Source organism: Myotis lucifugus, unplaced genomic scaffold (genome assembly GCF_000147115.1).
Source record: "Myotis lucifugus unplaced genomic scaffold, Myoluc2.0 scaffold_281, whole genome shotgun sequence".
Classification (NCBI taxonomy): Eukaryota; Metazoa; Chordata; class Mammalia; order Chiroptera; family Vespertilionidae; genus Myotis; species Myotis lucifugus.
The window spans coordinates 289794-311455 of NW_005871329.1; the positions used below are offsets into that span (position 1 = coordinate 289794).

At 38.4% G+C, this 21662-nt stretch overlaps 1 protein-coding gene across 4 annotated transcripts; it reads left to right on the plus strand.

Moving 5' to 3' along the window:
- The first annotated feature begins 8 nt into the window (after positions 1–8).
- On the plus strand, positions 9–20857 carry SLC25A27 (solute carrier family 25 member 27). Of its 4 annotated transcripts, XR_330432.3 has the most exons (11): positions 59–361; positions 2904–3095; positions 5355–5439; positions 5979–6101; positions 7302–7316; positions 8416–8528; positions 8867–8951; positions 12705–12797; positions 13043–13109; positions 13575–13677; positions 18852–18907. XR_330432.3 is itself a non-coding variant. In XM_006099703.3 (10 exons), the coding sequence occupies exons 1-10, from the start codon at positions 256–258 to the stop codon at positions 18921–18923; spliced, it is 987 nt and encodes a 328-aa protein (XP_006099765.1). In that variant the 5' UTR covers positions 65–255; the 3' UTR covers positions 18924–20857. The 4 variants fall into 4 exon arrangements, 3 of the variants coding, with proteins under 3 accessions (XP_006099766.1, XP_006099765.1, XP_006099767.1); XM_006099703.3 differs by lacking the exon at positions 13043–13109 and having other exon boundaries at positions 65–361; positions 18852–20857; XM_006099705.3 differs by lacking the exon at positions 13043–13109 and having other exon boundaries at positions 205–361; positions 2904–3091; positions 18852–20857.
- The last annotated feature ends 805 nt before the right edge of the window (positions 20858–21662 follow it).

A 21662-nucleotide genomic window follows, 5' to 3' on the forward strand; every position in this document is an offset into this window, starting at 1 on the left:
GGCGCAGAGTGCGGAGGACTACATTTCCCAGAAGCCTCGCGGGCTCCGCGTTGTTTATCTGTTCTCAGTCCGCTGGACCACTCCGTCCTGGGGCTGTTAGGAAGGTTGCGGGTTCGCGGGGCCAAGCCAGAGAGGGACGCGGACTCCGCCACGCCCTTGGTCGGTGGAGGAGAGGCCGCCCTGGCCAGGCGGCACGCCAGCTGTGGCGCCCGCGCCGGCCGGAAGGGGTGCATTGTCGTCCTGTCCTGCTGCTGAATGTCGGTCCCAGAGGATGAGGAGAGGCTTTTGCCGCTCGTCCAGAGATGGCCCCGAGCGAGCAACTTCGTACTGTCGGGCTGCGCGGCCACCGTGGCCGAGCTAGGTACCCGGACGCCCACTCCTGGGCCTCTCCCGCCGGTCGTTGTGGCGCCACCCTGGAAAGGGGTGGCCATGGGGGAGCGGGGGAGGGGAAGGAGGACCGGTAGGGCCAGCAGATGGCTCCGTTCCCGGGTGTGTGCAGTCCGCGAGGTTGCGCCCTGTCCTTCCCCACGTGTCCCGCAGATGCGGCGGGGTGCGGGCAAGGCCAGCTCTGTGTGGAGGAGGGATCGGCGGTCACTAAGGTCTTTGCTTTCCAATTTCGTCTCCCTCGGAGGTGTGCATTTGTACCCAAACGTGTACTTTTAGCAGCTTCCTCTTAAGGAATCATTTTCCCTTTAGTGAGGATGACCTTTTGAAAAACAAAATCCACTTTTCATCCTTATTGAAATAATCTCTTTGATATATATTCTTTTTTCAAAACTTATCTTTACTGTTGAAACTATTACGTATGTCCCTGTGATTTATATTCTTACACAGCCTCGCTACATCATTGTCTTTTGGGTCCAAATTGTGGAACCAACTTGTGGGACTTAAGTTACTAACTTAAGTTACTTAATTGAGCCTATACTGAGCATCTGTCAGTTGGCCACTTGCAGCTTAACTCGTCTACTGTGCTTACCTTGCAGGATTCTGAGAAGTCAAAAATAAATAAATACTAAATCCAAGGCAAGACCCCCAATAATCGTGTTGTTGTTATTATAATTACTGCAGTGCTAGAGACTGTGGACATGTAGTTTAAAAGACCCAATTCTGACCTTACAGGCTGGTGGCGAGACATGCATTCTTATAATGAAGGTATTGTTAGGTATCATAAGAGCATAGAGATGAGCAGGTGCCTCTGTGTAAGCAAGTCAGGGAAAACGGAAGGCCACCGAGAGCAGACTGATGATGCCCTCACACGAGCAGGTGGTGTTTCTTCCAAGGATTTTGTGAGTAGTGCCTACCGTTCCCTGTGAAGCCGTCACTGTGCATTTTACATGACCCTTTCATTTTGTTGCCCATTTAAAACAAACACAAAGTAACAGCTCTGATGTGTTATCGTTTGTAAATGTTTGCCCTGTTCTACAATGAGTTTAGTTTGTATTTCCAGCCCAGCCAGCACATTACCTGTTGTTTCGCCCTTTGTGCTCCTCCACTCTTGCCCTTTGAACCTTCTCCTTTTTTCTCTGTCCACTCAAAACGGATGGAGAATTACTTTCAGTCATTGTTTTTACTGAAATATAATTGATCAACTTTTGTTTTAATTTAAAAGCAGATTGCTGAATGATTAGATATATTTCCAGGTGGGTCTTTTTGTTTTGTTTTGTTTTTGTTTGTTTTGTTGGTTTTTAAAAATTTATTTAAACGGATGTTTCCCCCTCTGACCAGAGGCTTTTGTAAAGGAACATTTCTTCTGTTAAAAATTCATGGAGAGTTGTGAGGAGGCTGGGATGGGAGGCAGGGAGAATCAAAACATGAGATGGTTCTGAGTGCAAAACAACTTAGGATCAGAACCTGGAGCATGATTTTAGTAACTAGCAAGAAAAACAGATTTATTTTGAGAGTCATAACCTATGCTCATATAGAGGCTCCTATGTCTTAAGACTTTTCATATTTCAATGAAGTATTGCTTGAATCCTCTATATGTTAATTACTTGTTTTAGGGAAACTATCGGCAAGATATAAATTTTTCCAAAGACCAGTGGTAAGATTTAATATTCTCTTCCACTCTGTTTTCTTTTGGAAGGACATATCAAGTGGGAGTCATTGAAAAACTTCTGTAATGTTAACAATGTTCATGAACTTAACTGAATCTGGTCATCTCAGTTATTTGGGACATTGTGTATATAAAGTTACGAGCTTGATATTCCTACTCTGGCCTAGCTAGTGCCACTCTGTTTCAAGGTAAAAGGTCTATAATTCAAAATGTAATCATTAGAAAAATAATTTTCCAGGGCAGTTGGTACTTGTAAGGAGGCCATGCATAAAAATTGTCAGTGCTGGAAAAACAGTATGTGCTTTAATACAAGGCCAATGAGCATGCCATCCCCGTATACAAAAGATGACATTATAAACTCCATATTGCATCTTCTGTATCTCAAACAAGTTAGTGAGTTATCTGCGTGTGAACATCATCGATGAAATTATAGAATTTAGCTTCATCTGGCATTCAGAACCTAGCATAAGTAATACAGTATTCTAAAAGTCACAGTAGATCTTAATCACAATTACAGTCAAGAGGACATTACAGAATATGGATACCTGAAATTATAACCATTGGAAAGCAAAACTTAAGGACAAAAAATAGATTTTAGACTGAAATTTCTGAACAAAAAGAACCCAAGGCTTGTCGCTTTTCCTCCTGGTGATTGGGATGTGCTCTGGAACAGTGGTTTGTAAATTTGGGACTGCGTATGAATCAACTGATTTCCATAGCCGATTCTGATGGACTCTAAAATTTGAGAATCACTGATCTTGTGACTAAAGTGTTAGTCCTGTGATTTTAGAATTGTTTGTTTCTCTGGTTATTGTGAGTTTCTCCCTCATTTTGTATTTTTTTGTATTAGCAACCTTTCCCCTCGATCTCACAAAAACTCGACTCCAAATGCAAGGAGAAGCTGCCCTGGCTCGGTTGGGAGACGGCGCAAGAGAATCTCCTCCCTACAGGGGCATGGTGCGCACAGCCCTCGGGATTGTCCAAGAGGAAGGCTTTCTAAAGCTTTGGCAAGGAGTGACACCTGCCATTTACAGACACGTAGGTATTTATCTTGATTCTGGCTGGTAAGTTTGTTTTGATTTCTGGGTTTGCCTCCCCTGCTTTTCTGTTTGGCTCTATCCAAAAACCAGTTAGTTTTTTCTACTCATGTGATAAATGAATATATAGTCTCTTAAGAAGAACAGAATTAACTACCAATTGTTAATAAGAAATTATTGCACTCAATTTTTAGAAATACATATAGAATTATTTAGGGATGAACTGTCATCATATCTGTAATATACTTTAAGATAATTAAGAAGCCCTAACCGGTTTGGCTCAGTGGATAGAGTGTCAGCCTGCAGACTAAAGGGTCCCAGGTTCGATTCCGGTCAAGGGCATGTACCTTGGTTGCGGGCATATCCCCAGTGGGGGGTGTGCAGGAGGCAGCTGATCGATGTTTCTCTCTCATCGATGTTTCTAACTCTCTATCCCTCTCCCTTCCTCTCTGTAAAAATCAATAAAATATATTTTAAAAAAATAAAAAATAAAATAAAATAATTAAGAAAAAACAAATAACATGAATCAAATATGGCAAAAATGTTAGCACTTTATAAATCTGAATTATAGATACTGAGGGAGTTATATATCATTTTCTCTACTTCTCTGTATGTTTCAAAATTTTCTTAATAAATTATTTTCAAGTTTAAGAAAAAAAGCATAATTTATGTATTTATCTATTATAGAAACTTTAAACACAAAATTAAAAATGTTTAGGTTCTTGAAAATTCAATATATTTGACCACAATTCCAAATCTCACCAATACATTAGAAACCAGGCTACTCTGAAAAGACAGCAAGCAAGGATGACTGTCTGTCCAACTCCGGCAATAGATTAAATGCAACGCAGGTGCTTTTTGTTGCTTGTTTCCCAGGCTACCTAACTAGCTAGCTATGTGGGCCTTTGGTCACTCTTGAAGGAAAATAGCGATAAGCACATTACAGCCAATGAGAGCACTTTTCTGCTCTGCTTCCCAAGTGGCACTCACAAAGATAGGAGGTGTTGAGTTTTCAGCTTGTGGACAGGGGAACATAAACTTGGCTTCAAAAGGTGGTAGGACAGTCCTAAGCAGTGGTTGGAGCATCAGCCCGAGAACTGAAGAGTCACCCTGGTCAAGGGCATGTTACCCCGGTTGTAGGTTCAATCCCTGGCCCTGGTGGGGGCACATGCGGCAGGCAACCAGTCCATGTGAGAGCACATTGATATCTCTCTCTCTCTCTCCCCCCCCCCCCTTCCCTTTCACTCTATAAAAAAAAATCAATGGAAAAAAATATCCTCAGGTGAGGATTGGAAAAAAAAAAGTGGTAGGACAGGTGTGGCATTTTTCTCTACATCATGTTTCCTCAACTATTGAAGGGATCCTTAATCAGAGAACTGCCCAGCAGTAACTTCCATCTTATTATTTTTAAAGCTTCAGTTTTTCAGATGAGTAAGTTAGATTGTATTCATCAAGAACTATCCAGAAATGTGCATAGAGACTGTTATTGTTGGTACTTTGTATATTTTTGAATATCTTGAAATATTTCATCAAACTTCCAGAAATATCAAGAAAAATTCTCTATATGAATATCATGTACTGATTTTAATGATTTTTACTTTTCATCCTTTTAAAAAATATTTTCTCCTTTGCTTCCCCCACTTCTTTTCATGTGTATTTGTTGACCACCATATATGGTTTTACAGTTAAGCTTAATTTCATATATTTGACACGACTGAAAAATGACTGTACTATAATAAAGTATCCAATAAAGTCATGTTTATTGAATGAAAATGCCCGCTGTTTACCCAGCTCTGTACTAGGGCATGTAGGGTAATGAAAACCTCATGGTCTGATGAAAAGGTGAGCAAGAAAATCAAGTCCATCTCTAATCAGTATGATAAATGCTGAATTAGATGTGTGCCTGTGTGGTTCTGTGGGAACACAGGGGAAGCAGCAGGTGCCATGACAGCCTAGAACACGGGAGCAAAGGTCAGAGAATGTTTCTGGAAAAGTAGTTCTCTGAGTTGAGTTTTGAAGATCGGAGGAGTTAGCAAAACAGAGAAGGGAGAATCCATGCAAGAAATATCAGCCAGCTGGTGAGAAGGCCTCAGGCTGGAAAAGGCGTGCCCATGAGGAGAGCCACCAGGAAGTCCGTGTGCCGGAGGCATAGGCTGCATGAGGAAAAGAGCCAGCTGGAGAGGTCGACCAGGCCAGGTCAGAGGTCCTCGTATTTTATTAAACATATAGCTGAATCCACTTTTTTCATGCTCTCTCTTACACAGTGTACTCTGGAGGTCGAATGGTCACATATGAACATCTCCGTGAAGTTGTGTTTCGCAAAAATGAAGATAAGCATTATCCCCTTTGGTAAGTTTTGTTTTGAAAATAAGATGCTATTGCCCCTAAGGTTTTAATGTTTTATCCATTAGATTTACATAAAATTATGCATTGTACTGCAATCACCTCAAGTTACAGGCTTAAAATAATAAATATTAACAATTTAAATCCAAATAATTGACCATTTACTGCACTTTGTATACAAATGTATATATGTACATAAAATTATGTATGATTTAATATTTTAATATTAAAAATTGTTTTAGAGCACATTCTCTATTCCTTTTTCTACTGAGAATTCCTAGGCTTTAGAATACGACAGAGATGGGCCCAAATTCCTGCTCTACCAACGTGCAACGTGGGCAAACTATTTGAATTTCAACTCTCTGTGGTCCTTTAACCTTGCCCTCTGTAAACAGACAGATCATCCACTTTCCTCTGATTTGTTTGGGTCTGTTCCTCATTTTGTCTTAAATGTCATATGCAAGGACTGTACCAGTGTGGTACTGTTTACTACAAAACTTATGAAATTAAGTCATCTTTAAAAATGTATCTCCTTGTATAATCAGGAAATCAGTGATTGGAGGGATGTTTGCTGGTGTGGTTGGCCAGTTTTTAGCCAACCCAACAGACCTAGTGAAGGTTCAGATGCAAATGGAAGGAAAAAGGAAACTCGAAGGAAAACCACTGCGGTAGGTTCGCTAATTAATGCACACCTTTCTTTCCCCCTTTGCCACCATCGTATTTTGAACATTTACCTAATGGACATATGCATTTTTGTAATTCAGCATTCAGTAAAGACATTAATCTTGACTCTTTTAATTTGAAAATTGTATGCATTAAGAGGAGAGCTAAGGTGGATCTTTTCTTTGCATGATAAACGTGCATATGTTCCCTACCAGACAAATTATGTGTGTACTGCTTTCCCAGCCCAGGCAGCAATATACTAGTAAAGAGTTTGATCATTAAAATGTGCCCTGCTCTGAATCCTGATTTAGCATGGTCTGGTGTTGTTGAAGTCAATTAATATTTCTAGTCTCTGCTTCTCTGACTCTACAAGGGGCCATCTCAGAATGTATACCTGACAGTGAGACTGCCTGGCTCATAGGTGCCAAAAGCTTAGCTTTCTTCCCTTTCTCCCTGAAAGAAGGGAAATAGCAAAGTTGACCTTGCAAATGGTTCCTGCTTCCCTGTCCAGTCTGCTTCTCTTCTTTTTACCAAGTTCAAGGAAGTTTTGGGAGTTCACTCCTGATTACTGCTCTCTGCTCTGCTGCTCCCTGAGCTGACTCAGTGGAAACGAGGTTGGACTGGGGAAGAGCCTGCACCACAGAGGAGAAAGGGAAACCACTCTGATTTAACCAAGTAGTTCATGGAACCCCAGGGCCTATTTTGTCATCTGGCAACAAGGTCTAATTACTCAGTAGCAGGGAGAAGTGATGTGGCCTTGGTTGGATATGTAAGGAGAGAACTAACTATTAGGATCCAGAAATAATCTGAATTGATTGCCTCAATTTTTTCCCTCTCTCATCTTTAATGTTGGAACTTTTTGGTTTGCTGTAGTAATAAAAAACATTGAATTCTGTTATAAAGAATATGAATGTTGGGATCAGATAACCTGGGATTCAGATCCAGCCTTTACCACATTTTAACTCTGTAACCTTAGTCAATTTCCTAACCTCTCTAAGCTTTAGTTTCCTCAGATGTAAATTGGAGTTAATAATACACACTTCATAGAGTTTTCAAAAATGAAATGTACCATATGTGTATAAAAAAAGTCTGGTGCTTAATAAGTGTACAATAAATTTTAGCTACATTAGCCATTTATGACCATACCTCCCATGTAGCATCGTAGCAATTATGCATGCCTAATAAATGTCATATTATCTTTTCAGTGCGACTCAGAAAGTGTAAGTCCTGAGCAAAAGCCACACAGCACAGCTAGTAAGTGGGAAAGGTAGCATTTGACTCCAGGTATTTCTAACTATATCAAATCCAGATCTTTATTTTAGACCAGAGGTTTCCAGATTTGGCCCATGGTTCAGTACCATTTTAAAAAATATATATATTTTATTAATTTTTTACAGAGAGGAAGGAAGAGGGATAGAGAGCTAGAAACATCGATGAGAGAAAAACATCGATCAGCTGCCTCCTGCACACCCCCTACTGGGGATGTGCTTGCAACCAAGGTACATGCCCTTGACCGGAATCGAACCTGGGACCCTTCAGTCCGCAGGCCGACGCTCTATCCACTGAGCCAAGCTGGCCAGGGCTCAGTACCATTTTTTTTATCTGTGTAAAGAAAAATAAGCAAAATAAGAATAAAATAGTAAATTTTGATAAAGCCAAAGTATTCTATTTTAAACCTCTTACGATGAGGTTGTCCTTCTTACTTTTTGGCCTAAAAATATTTCTTTAAAAGATTATGTGAGGATCATTGTTATTTGATGAAATTACAAAATTTGTAGGTCTCCCACAAAGTAGTAAAATGAACCCAGAGGTACGATAACTACTGTTCCCTCTTATAATTAATATGTGCACTGGTTATGTAAAATATCAAGAAAATAATTTTAATGTGTTCAAAAATTTGAGAAGAGGTTGACACAGTTTATAAAAGATTTCCATTAAAATGATTAATTAAATGTTGGCCTTTTTTCTAAAGGATTTTTAAATTTATCTGGAAATTAGATTTCTGTGGATTGCTTTAATTTCTAACAATTCTGAGTAATTAAGATGTTATTTTACTTCAAATCATAACAGCTATACAGTGGGGCCTTGACTTACGAGTGTCCCGACTAACGAGTTTTTTGAGATACCAGCTGTCTCTCAGCCGATTTTTTTTGCATTGAGTTGATAGAGTAATTTGAGTTAACGAGCTCCTTAACGAGCTCAGTCTTGGAACGAATTAAACTCGTAAGTCAAGGCCCCACTGTATAGGCAAGCTTATCCAGTTGCATTCCATACAAAGGAATGCATGCAGCTTTTACATTCATTATTATTTTCCCTTAGATTTCGTGGTGTGCATCATGCATTTGCAAAAATCTTAGCTGAAGGAGGAATACGTGGGCTTTGGGCAGGCTGGGTTCCCAATGTACAAAGAGCAGCGCTGGTGAATATGGGAGGTAATGGAAACTTCATTGAATTCTGAGAAGCGTAATAACTTTAATAATTATTGGCACTCACCTCAGAAAAAATGAAAAATGTTACTATTTTTTAATAACATATACTGACAATAGTCTTCTTTTATGTTGTACAATAATTGAGAATTTTCCTTAGAGCATTTTTACTTTTTGGTATGGCATGTGAAAAGGATTTCCAAAAATAAGCAAATTGTGACAATAAAGATATAAGACCAAATTATTTATAAGGTCTCCTCTCTGCTCCACACCTTCTCTAAGATTCAAAAGACATTCATTGTTGAATAAATAAATAGTTGTCTTCTTTTTCTTTCTATTGCCAGATTTAACCACGTATGATACAGTGAAACACTACTTGGTATTGAATACAACACTTGAGGACAATATCATGACTCACAGTTTATCTAGGTAAGTGGTTGTTTTAATTTTAGACTTTATTTTTTTTCTCCAGATCACCTTTTCTTCCATATTTGACATACATTTTTTTTGTCTCTTTTGATTGGGAATCTAGGGATATCACACTTAGAAAAAGGTGATAGTATATTTATAAAAAGCAGTTTTCTTAAAGTTTGTTGCAGTTGAAATGGAGAAGACAGAGACGAAGTTGTAGAATGTTGTAGATTAAACTTCCCCAAATATTTGCACCTTGTTGGGGCCCTGCCAGGGTCAGATTCTAAGGATCAGCTCTCCAGCTCATTGAGCATCTTCTATGTTAAAGGCACTGTGCAGGGCCCTTGTAGTCAGTACAGAACGTAAACCCAATTCCTCCGCAGTATGTTTACCAAGACAGAAAGCAAGATAAGCATAAAAACACTGTACAGTAAATGACTAGTTACTGTAGAGTTCGGAGGAGGGAGAAGTAATAACCACTTGGAGGGGATAGAATTAGATATGTGTCTTGAAGGGCTGTGCTTTTGATAAATAGAGACAGGAAGAAGAGCATTCCAGGAAGGAGTAGTACGTACCTTTATCTCTGCAACAATTTCAAATATCCATTAGAATGAGTTATTTTTTAGATGTCTAATATCCTTAACATTATAGTGATTTTATTTAGCTCCTTACCTTGTTTCCAAATTCTAGAACCCTTTATGGTGTTTGGACAACCCCAAAAGTATATTAATAGTGCCAAACCAATGATATTTGAAGACATATAGGTAGAGATAAAATGATTCCTAATTCAGGTTCAACTTAACTAAATATTCCTGTGGTAGTGTTTCTTCATTCTTCCTCTTTTAAAATCAGTGTTGTCTTTAGTGTTGCTAGGGCAATCTTTTTATATGTCTTTGCTTACTGTTCTTTCCCATTCCAAACTCTTACCCAGGTGTGTTCACACCATACATCCTCTGGCCTCTTCCTAGAGCACTGAGAATTTTAGGGCTCCTTCCACTTTAACCTCCATCTCCATAAACATATGTGTTGTATCTGTAGTCACTCATACGTTTCTTTCCTCCACTATCTATGTGCATGCTGTCCCCTCTGCCTATGAGACCTTCTTCACCAGTTTCTACCCAGTCAAGTCATCTTGAGACTTAGCTTTCCAGATGCTTGTCTGGACCAGTGTATGCTGTACTGTGGGAACAGGTTAGTCAGGTCTTTCTGAAAGTCCCACGGTGATATCATCTGTTTCTTGTTTCTTTTACCTTATCTTTCTAACCAGATAGTCTTTGAAATCCCACACTTCTCACCTAAGATTCATGGATTTCCCAGCAGGAGTAAATCTGTTTAATGTACATGACTCCCAGATATACCTCCCAGATAATATCTTTTTTGGAAAGACTTGAAATTTCCAGCCAGTATATATTCCAGCCCTAATATGAAATAACTTAGCTTTATTCTTCTCTAATTCAGGTTTTGAGAAAATGGGATGATTGGTATTTGGCTCATTTTTTGAGCTCCACCCACTGGATCAGGTTTTTAAGTGCATTGCATGAGTATGTATAGTATGTGAGACAGCTCAAAGTTGCTTACTGTGAATGCAAATCTAAGTAGGTAAGTAGTGCTGTGTGATCTGAAAGTTGTGGATGCTGTGTCGTAGGATAAAATGAATGCTCATGGGTGCGTGAAGGGGACTGCAACTCTACAATCAGAGAGCTTTACCCAAGCCATCAACATCTGGGGAAAAGGAGTTCAATATGAAGAATAATAAAAATGGTGTAAGCTCTGGACTACACACTTAAACATGGTGAAAATGGCAAACTGTATGTTATGTATATTTTAGCACAGTTCTTTAAAATGGTGTAAGTAAAATGAAGTCCTGGAGTAGGGCAGGAGCCATAGAAGCCTGTGGCTAGGATTTTGATTTTAGTGAAGGTGGGAAGGCAGGTGACAAGGTATGTTAATAGGAGAAAAAAATGAAAGATGGGAGTAGAATTAATGGTCAGGAAATTGTATAGAACAGAAAGACCAGGATAATCCCCTTTTTTGTTTTTGTAAAATCATGAGGCTATTAGGTAAAACTGAGAAGGTCAGTCTTCATTGTGTGAAGATTATATGTGAGCATGGTTATTTAGTTGATCATGAGGAGTATTGCTGATTCTGACACAGTGCTGATGGGATATTTTAAACTAGTTTTGTAGAGAACCATTGGTCTCCTAGAGAGAACAGAAGACTTGTCCAGTCACCTCTGTCCATTTTCACTTTCACCGTGTCCTAGGCCTCATTTTGGGCTATTACTAGCAAGGCGTGATAAAGGTCAATAGCAAAGTACCCATGCCCGTTACGAGTAGCCTGACGAAATAAATCTCCTGTTATTGTCCTATCTTCTTACTTTGACTCTAGGTGTCATCATACTTGAGGTCTTTTTAATACATTACTTGCTCTCTTTTAATATTTATTTTTTAAAGGTGTCCAGCCAGATCATACTGTGGCATCAAAACAATTTGATAAGACGATGAGGCCATCAGCAGTTGCATTCCTAAGGTCTCTGTTTATTATTTTACACAATGTTCCTTTCTAGCTTTCCATTAGCCAAACATAAGCTACTCTCTAGGCTTCCATGATCCCATACTGTGGACTCAGCTGCCAACTTCTGGACTTTGGGCCTCTATTTTCTGTAATCAGGTTGGCCACCCCTCTTCTCATCAGATGCCTTTCTCTTGGAAAACTTTAAGTAGTTAATGAGTTGTCTGTTTATGAAATTTTGATTATGTTCCTGTGTTATCTCCCTCATGTCTGTACACATCATGAACTTATAGTGGTTTCTTAACTTTCCAGTCACTCATTTACATACTCTTGATTTACTATAAAGTTGACATTCATTTTGTCACTTTTGAGTAGTTGACAAGAAACCTTTAACAAGAAGGAATGATTAATCTTGTTGGGTAAAGAGAGAGGGATAAGCAGAAACTCCTCAGACCTTGTGCCTGAGCATAGATTGAAGAAAAAACTGGCAATTTTCCAATTATATGGGGAGCGGGGCATTCCAAATGAAAGAATTAAAGGCATGGAGGTATTGGTTAGTGTGGTAAGTACAGAACTTAATTATAGCATTAGAGCATAATGCACAGAGAGAGAATACCTGGAATAAAATCAAACTCCTTCAATGGCCTTCATGGGCTGAACTCTGTCTGCTTCTTTAGTCTTTCATCTGGATGGACCCTCTTGAGGATGCTGCGGTCACGTGGTTGCTTTCCCCCTCTGACACACCAAGAGTATTCCTGACTCAGGGCTTTTACTGTGCTCTTCCTCCTGCTTGCAATGCTCCTCCTCCAGGTCTTCGCATAGACACTTTCTTCTCTGCTGCGCTCCCTTCACATTACCCCGTTTTATTTTTCATAGTGCTTATCAGCACCTGACATTACTCATTTTTCCTGTGCCTGTCCACCAGTGGAGTGTACGTGCCTCAAGGGCAGGATCTCATCGTCTTGTTCTGCCTACCCCCAGTAGGTTTTCAATGTATAATTGTCTTATTTCCTTTTTAGTGGACTTTTGTATAAGTCATCCACTGACTGCCTGATTCAGGCTGTCCAAGACATTTCTTTTGTTTTTCCTTTTTTCTACCTCTTTAATGAATTTAGCATTTATTTTAAGCTAAAAGAGCATTATGAAAGATATTATAGTAATTTATTTAGTATTCTATTCTTCCTAAATGTTAAATTCCCTTTTATTAAAATTTATAACTGATACCTATTATCATGCAATTTCATCTATTTGTATTTATAGTTTCTGTTCTGGACTGGTAGCTTCTATTCTGGGAACACCAGCTGATGTCATCAAAAGCCGAATAATGAATCAACCACGAGATAAGCAAGGAAGGTAGGTGGAAAGTCTTCAGTGTCCATGTGTCTGAATGTCTGTAATAACATTGATCTTTAAAGACGCTTCCCTGTTTATTCTTGATAGAAATGTATTTGTGTGTTTGTGTGTTCAACCAGGAAGTTGTTTTTATGCAATTACTTGCTCTTTGTCTGATGAAAAAGTACTGTGCCTTTGGGGAAATGAGCTAATTTAACAATCATATTTAGACAAAAGATATTTATTGTGACTTTATTGTTTTCAAGGAGGTTTTGAAAACATACTCTGCTGAGAATTTACAGAGTACTTTCTTCAGAAGCTTATGACTTACAGGTAACATGGAGAATTTGATCTGACATAAAACAGTATTTTCTCTCTGGAAGAGATCAGGTAGAGTGAATTCTAAGTATAAAACCAAGGGTGGGATGAATCAGAAGAGTCAACCTTAAAAATATCTTTAAACTCAAAAAGGTGATCTATATACAGCAGGTCTTCAAATAATGTCGTTTCATTCAATGGTGTTTCCTTATAATGTTGATGAGCTGCCGTAGGAATTTAACTCTTGTTTCTATCAATTAGCTTGTGGTGAATTGGTTTTGTGAATACACCATTTTGCTTGAAGTCGCAGAACCTATCAACATTAAGTGAGGACTTACTGTATACAGAACCACAAATAGTATTTGTTCTAAACAAGCAGGAAATATTTAACTTATAGCAAGTTTCCTTAGTCTATTTTTAATTTATATTTATTTATTCTCACACAAGAAATTTAACAGAATTGTCTTGTTTCCTTTTCAGGGGACTTTTGTATAAGTCATCCACTGACTGCTTGATTCAGGCTGTCCAAGGAGAAGGGTTCATGAGTCTGTATAAAGGCTTTCTACCATCTTGGCTGCGAATGGTAAAGTTAGGTCTTTCCTTCTGTTGTTTTTGTTTTATTTGTACTTAAATTACTTTTAATCTATAAGTATTTTCCCTTTTCTCTTCTGGCATGGCCCTGCCCTCAAACCATAGTTCTTTCTTTTGTTATCTTTGACTTCTCATCAGAATTCTATTACCTTCTTTGGTAGATTAAAGTAAAATAATTCAGTTATATACAGAAATTAATAGATTGATACTCTGTTGTTATAAAGCCAGTGGATAGATTTTTCTGCATTGTGAAGCCTTTAGTAGTCTATTTAGCCAAAATATTGTCATTTTGGACAGATGTACTGATTTAATACTGGAGATCATTCCTACAGAAATGCTAAAATTTGTTAGTTTGATGGCACATGTTGCATTACCCATTGATATTTATTATCACAAAATTCTGCTTAGTAAGAAAGCATTATGTCATTTTTATTTGGTTCAAATGTTTTTTTTTAGAATTAGATAGACTTATTTAAGAAACATAAAACTATATTAAAAACAAAGTACCCAAATATTTTGTAAGTTCGAAAATATCTGAAAGAATGGCTGAGTTGTGGGTTTAGAAATTCAAACAGTCAATAATTTACACCATATAATATTAATTGCGTGCCTACGCCTTGCCAAGCCCTGGACTCAGAGTGGGGCTTTGAGACAAATGGAAGATTCTCGGCCCCTGTCCTAGTGCTGGAGCTTTTAGTCTAAGTGAGGAAAGCATTGACTAAGAAGCTAGAAGTGATGAGAAGTAGGAGAAAGTGCATGGTGTTGTGGGACTTTATAGCAAGTAAGTGTAGCCTAGGCTGAAAGAATAAGAAAACTTTTTTGGAGAACGGACTTTTGAACTGAGATGAGGAACGAGTAGTACTTAGCCTAGTGAAAAGGGCAGAAAGGATCATTTTAGGTGGAGGGAATAGTTGGAGTGGATGGAGAACATGATGAGTTCAAGGAACTGCAGGAAAACCAGTAAGCCAAGGCCCAGGGACATGGAGGACAGCAGCACAGGCTGAGGCCAAAAGGGCAGGGACCAGACTGGAAAGGGCCCCGTGATCCATAAGAGTGAGGGCACCAACTGGATGACGTGTGTTTTTAAAAAGAGCATTCTTGCTGCCATGTGGTTCTGGAAAAGCCTAGGAGTAGTGATAGATGAAAGGTAGTGATGGCTTGGACTAGAGTATAACAGTGTGGACAAGAGAAGATAAAATTTAAAAATATGTAGAAGATAGAAATGTGGCTGGAGAAGACAAAAGTCTGGCTTCACTCCCACATTCTACCCTGACAGATGAAGAAGATTTTGTGGTAGAATAACAAGTTTAGTTTTAAATGTGTTAAGTCTGAAAACATATCTAGATGATTACCTTCACATATTGGTCTGGATCTTGGACTACGAGGATGGAGATTTAGATCTGAGCACCCTCCACATCTAGATGGTCATCGAAGCTTTGGGAATAAATGATGTCACCCAGGGATGGTATCTACCTATTAACATGAAATTAACTGCCAAAGCCATTGCCAATATCTGATGCAAAAGTGTACCCAAGTTGTAAAACATTACTTTGACTGTCTAGATCAGTGGTTCTCAACCTGTGGGTCACGACCTTTTTGGGGGTCAAACGACCCTTTACCATCGGAAAACACATATATAATTACATATTGTTTTTGTGATTAATCACTATGCTTTAATTATGTTCAATTTGTAACAATGAAAATACATCCTGCATATCAGATATTTACCTTACGATTCATAACAGTAGCAAAATTACAGTTATGAATTAGCAACAAAAATAATTTTATGGTTGGGGGGTCACCACAACACGAGGAACTGTATTAAAGGGTCGCGGCATTAGGAAGGTTGAGAACCACTGGTCTAGATTATACCTTGAAATTATCTTACATCTGTGGGTATTTCTTATTGGAAAGGAAGATTTTTATTTGGCCTGCAGGAACCAGGCACTATTATAAGTGCTGGTAACACAAAGGAATAAGATGTTTACTTTTTGCACTAGAGGAGGTTACATTGTGATGGAGAAGATAGATATATATTTAAAAGTACAGAAATAAAGCTAGTATTACCAAAATCATTTGGTATGTAGTCAGTACTGTGCTAATCATTTTTACTGCTTAACTCACGGTCTTCTCCCAACAATCTATTTAGCAGGTTACTATCATATCTCTCTTTTATAGAGGAGGAAACAAAAACTTAGAGTTTGGATACCTTGGACAGGGCAGGTGGTTAACCAGTGGAGTTGGGGCATTAAAGTCAGTCAGCCTGGCTCCAGAGGACATAGTCTTATTAAGGAGGTTATATTAGTACTTTGCCAGTGGTATGGCCAAAACACTGTGGGAACATGAATAGTGGAGTAAAAATGGCTTTAACTATTTAGGACACCATAAAAGCCTTCACAGAGGTGATAGCTGATCTAAGCTTTGAAGGATTAGTAGGCATTTGTCAAGAGTAACATGGGTATCAAAGAAAGGTAGCATGGGCATCAGGTCACGTGAGGGCCTGGTGTTGGGAGAACTGCAGAAAATTCATCGTGGCTGGAGAGCAGGCTTCACAGGGCAGTGGTAGGAGAGAGTTCTAGAGAAGTACTTAAGGACTCAGCTGAGAAGGACCTTGTTGGCCAAGTTCTGTAGTTTAAGTGTAATACTGTGGTTATCAAGCAGCTGCTAAACATGGGAGCAAAGAGCTTGGATTTGTTTGGGGACAAGATTACTTTGGCAGCAATGAATAAGATAATTGAAGGCTAAGATACAAGAAAGGAAGTTTTGGCAGTGATATAACCAGCAGATAATTGTAGAAATGGAGAGAAAACAACATTCTAGGGACACTTATGGTTAACTCTACAGGACTTAGTAACATTATAGGTAGAAGGTGGGGGAGGGAAAGAGGAAATGGGACTTCTAGGTTTCCAGTGTGGGAGACTATGAAGCTGGGTGAGACCATTGGTGATAAATAAAATCAGGGTTAGGAGGAGTGAGGGGCAAGAAGAACATCCAAGGACAAAGAAATACTGAGACCACATAGATAACAACAACAAAATGAGTACTTAATATATGCCAGCCTCTAACCTCAGCTCTCTACACACATTAATTATTTTTTAAAGTCCTACAAGAATCTATTAAAACAGGAGGTGTTAGCCTCATTTTTCAGATGAGGCAACCATGGCTCAAAGTATAAGAAACTTGCTCAAGTTCATATTGCTAGTGTGTGGCAAAGCTAGGAATTGACTGTTTAACTCTAAACCCATGCCTCTGAATAATGCAGTATACTGAGTGTCTCAAGATCCTACAGCTAGTTTTAGAAGTTTTAAAAGAAAAGAGAAAGTGTGTAGCAATAGAGCCTTGTTACCAGAGAAAGGCTGGTGAACCACCAGAGATCACCGGGGTGACATTGGCCTGTTGAACTGACACAGTGCATGACCCTGACCTTAGAAATCTGACTCATGAGTATGTCCAAGAAGATTGGCCTTGAAATTGATGAGTGAACCACAGTATCATCTCAGTCACATTGAGAAACACACATAGCCAGTGATTCAGATGCTGGACAGCGTGCTTCCTCCTACATTGAAGCAATAAGGGAGCCAAGTTACAATCAGAAGATTGCTTGCTGAACACAGAATAATGATGAGGAAGAGCCGTTTGTAATCTTAATACTTAAAACTATCAACTCAAGAGCTCTTATGTATTCAGCTCCTCAGTAATAGGCAAGGAGAAGGACTCTGCTGTTTTCCCAAGAGTGATGGCAATTGGTAGAGCAGAGCAGGCAACATGGGTGCATATATACTTGGATTTTTTTCAGTGGTACAGCTGTGCCAGTGAGGAAAAAACTAGTAAATATGCACTACCCACATATACACCTGCACAGAGGCTCGGTGTACCCCATTTATATACTACCCATGTTTTCTGGCTTTGTGGTCTCCCTCTTTAACTTCTGTTCAAAACCCAGCTGAACTCAATCCCAATCCCTTCCACCAGGAGGAGGCAATATGACCTCGCTTTGCTCAATCCCTGATTAATATAGTACTACATTTTGTTTGCATATAGTGTGGCAGCTATGTCACTAACTTGAGGAAGAAGTCTAATGACCAGAGCAATTAGGAATAAATGCATAGTCCATTCTTAACTAAGGCCTCTGCTCCTTGCTCCATCTACAGTTATGTTCGTGGTTCACTTCATTGTTATTGTCACAAGAATATGATATCATCACAGCTTCGCATTATTTTGCGTATGTCTTCAGACATTTAACTGACGCAGATGTGGTCTCCTAAATCCACTCTATAGTAAATTCTCAGTCTATCAATATACATTAATATTTCCAAACACATTGACATATATATTGCTTTACAAATTGTCTAACCAAATACATTCTATAGTCTAATTGCTTGAGTTTATATCTCTATCTTGATATTGTTTCTCTCTGATCAACATTACCCATCACCTATGAACCAAAACATACAGGAATGGGATCCAAGGCACCCTTTCTCTAATGGTTACTTCCAATGTTTATTCTGTGATTTCCCTGTGTCCTTTAGCATTTTATAACTATTGTTGAATAACCCTCATTCCCTTATGTGTAATTCCTTTTGGCACAGTTATAACTTCATTCAAGTTAGTCTTTCTGAGCTGGAAGCTCTTCTCTAGTTAACATGAATTTTTACACCCATTTTGTGATACCCTAGGTGTTGGTTTTGTGACCTCTCAGGATATTTTTTCATCTTCACTTTCAATCTTTTAGTGCCTCCTTGTCATCTCCGTATACACCAAATGTAGAGGAGCCAGCCTGGAATTCAGACATGCTCAGCCTGAGCCTTTAGGCAGTTACATGCAGTAAAAAGAACTCTGGGATGGAGGCCAGAAGCCTGTAGTCTAGATCCACAACATGTTATTAGGCATTTGATTGCTAAGCCTCAATGTCCTTGTCCTTAAAATGGGGATATCAACTATAAATTGTTCAGAGAAAATATATGACAGGAAAATGTTCGGTGAGAAATAATGCTACATTAAAATATTTTGTGCATTATAAGGTGTTTTGCAAGGGCAAAATAAAAATATTTGTTTTTAGCCTAGGTAGATTCAAAATGTCTTTGACATTTAAAGATGTTATACATATATGTAAAATATTCAGAATTGCTTTAAAATGTGCACTAACTTCTTTGGTTAATTTTGCAGACCCCTTGGTCACTGGTGTTCTGGCTTACTTACGAAAAAATCAGAGAGATGAGTGGAGTCAATCCATTTTAAGCCCTTAAAGAGACAGTGTTCAGTATCAGTGAAATATGGGCATCTGCAACACCCCCCTATTATTTCTACCTCGTTAGGAAGACACTTTCCACTGCAGAGACTGTGATTTATAGGGGAGAGCACTTTGTTTTTCTCTGGAAGCCCGAGTTCCCTTTGACTCCTCTTTGTTCAGAAGCAATCTGCGTGGATAACACAGGCCACCCAGTGGACCCAGCAGAGCACTTTCTAAAGACGAATGCAAGCCTGACCACTTCCCTTGGGAGATCTGACCTTTGAGACGTTATTCTGTGCTGAAGAGAATAACAGGAGAAGTGCCAGTGGGAGACAGCAGCTCAGCTCTGGAGTAGACAATAGGGATGGGGAAGAATACACACATACATAGTGACGAAGAAATATATTTAACCCGTTATGTCAGTATTTCCCATTGAAACTTGATAATTCACTTTCCTGTTGTTGTTAACGTGCACATACTGTACATTACATAGAAGTGGATGAAAATTCATGAATAAATACTTTGAATTTCCCTAGTGTTGAAGGACGTTAATGTACCTTTTCTTGCCAGGAAGATGAAAAAAATCAAGGTGGTAGGATGTTTGAATTTGAAGGAAAGAAGCTGCTTTCTGTCAGCACCCCGTGGTTGGTTAGACCTGTGTTAACTGGTCAGCACTCCACGCACCTGCTGGGGGCTTCTGACAGCCACAGACTGAAGCTTGATGAAAACAGAGTATTTACTTTGTCCCATGTCCCACTACAACCTGGATTTGTTGCTAGCTCTCAAGAAACTTCAATATATTAAAAATTCAACTCACTTGATTAAAGTGCAGGTGGATAGATCTTTTTATAAAGCATCTTGTTACCATAAGCCCTTTAGTGGCAATTTAAAAGCAAGGCTGAGGTTAAGTCAGCCAGTTCTGACATGTCCTGGTACCCTCTCTTATTCCCCTTCCCTAACACTGAGGACTCTAGAAAGAGAGAGCCAGAACTCAGAAGTCACACTGAAGCTGTCTCTAGCCTGAATCTTACTCAGTTTGACAGAGCTTCCTGCCAAAAAGTGATAAACTGCCTATGATATAGTTATATCTCCTTCCAATCCCTGAATCACATCCATTTTCTAATTTTAGAAAGATGAGAGAGTTCTTCAGATTCACCCGTATCCACCTGCTCCCCCAGCACCAGACAGTGGGCATGTCTGGATGGATGGCTACAGTTATGGGTAAATGTTGTAACTGTCAAAATAGGAAAACTCAGAAAGCCCAGACCTAAGAAACCTGACCTTGAGGCTAACCAAACAATCGTTATGGACCTAGATGCTGTTGAAAAGGTTTACAGGTGCTCTGTGGTTGCACTAATGCACAATCACTGCCATTGAAGAGGGGAAATGTATCTAAATATATTTTCGTGTGATGTACTAATTTGCTGATTTTTCTGTACAGTTTGCATGAAATCTTTAGGTGGTGTAGTTTCCCACTGCATTTGTCAATCTGTATGAATCGAGTTGTTAAATGCATTTAAAATAATGTTACGTAATTACATTCCCAAGTGTTCTGCATTAGAAACACTTGGAGAACTTCTGTTATTTTATGTTTGATAATAATTAATATTAAGTAAAGACTTAATTTCTTATTATACTGGATCAAAAGAACTATATGCAACTGTACCCTAAAAATATTTATTTAGCTTTATAAATAAATAAATAACACTGCTTCGGTTTTTCGGGTAAAAACACTGCTTAAGTACCAAGATGATTCTTTGGTACCTGGACTCAACATGAGTGATTGGAATTTTTTAACCTGAAATGACTCCCTGGAACCATCTGGTTTAACCCTTTCATTTTACATGTTAGAAAACTAAGGCTCAGAGACTTAGAGTTGTTCATGCTTGTAAGTTACTTAGTAGGAGGGCCAGGATAAAAATACAGATCTAATTACAACTAACAGCTATTGTACCGATTTTTCTTTATGGCATTTTTTGTCTTATTCATGTTAACTTCAGTTGCCTTTAGCGTAAATTTTAAAATGGAGTCACCGTGCTTTCGTTTGAACATTAAGACCCTCATACTCTGACCAAATCCTGTATATTTAACACATATAAGCCCATCATATTCACATTTTTCCAGGGAAATCATGTTCATTCATGTATTTTGGAACTTTGCTTTACTTTTACCAATTTAAAATCATCTTGCTCCTCTCCAAAATAATCAAAAGTAAATAAAAAGGAATAAAAAGTTCAGTAATTTTGTGTTCATACTAAAAGACTTAACCATTTTAATCTCACATTCTTATTACATTATTTCAGTATGTGGTTTTATCTTCAATTCAGAATTGATAACACTTAACATCTAAGTTTCCTTTGCTTAACCTCCACATTTTTTTCTCTTCCTAAATCATTTTTTCTGGTTGAAAAAAATATATATATATTCTTACTTTTAGTTATATAGTTATTTATTCTTTATAAATGACTTAGCATATATATCTAAATAGATAACAGTTCCTAAATTTGCTTTTAGTAAGGAACAATATGTCTTTATCAAGTTCTCCAAATGTATATTTTATTGTGACTAGGGGTAGGACTATGTCTTTATGTCTTGAGATTTTATATATATATATATATATATATATATATATATATATTGATATATATGTGTATATATAGTGATATATATATGTATATATCACTACTCACTAGTAGCATTTCTTTGATAGGTACTCAAAAAATGTTGATTACAGTTAGAGCATGAAT

Excerpts from the sequence above, each read along its gene's own strand:
- SLC25A27 (XM_006099703.3), top strand. The coding sequence starts at position 256 with ATGTCGGTCCCAGAGGATGAGGAGAGGCTTTTGCCGCTCGTCCAGAGA. Across the intron at positions 3,096-5,354 it reads TGCCATTTACAGACACGTAG|TGTACTCTGGAGGTCGAATG; the intron begins GTATTTATCTTG and ends TCTCTTACACAG. Across the intron at positions 5,440-5,978 it reads GATAAGCATTATCCCCTTTG|GAAATCAGTGATTGGAGGGA; the intron begins GTAAGTTTTGTT and ends TTGTATAATCAG.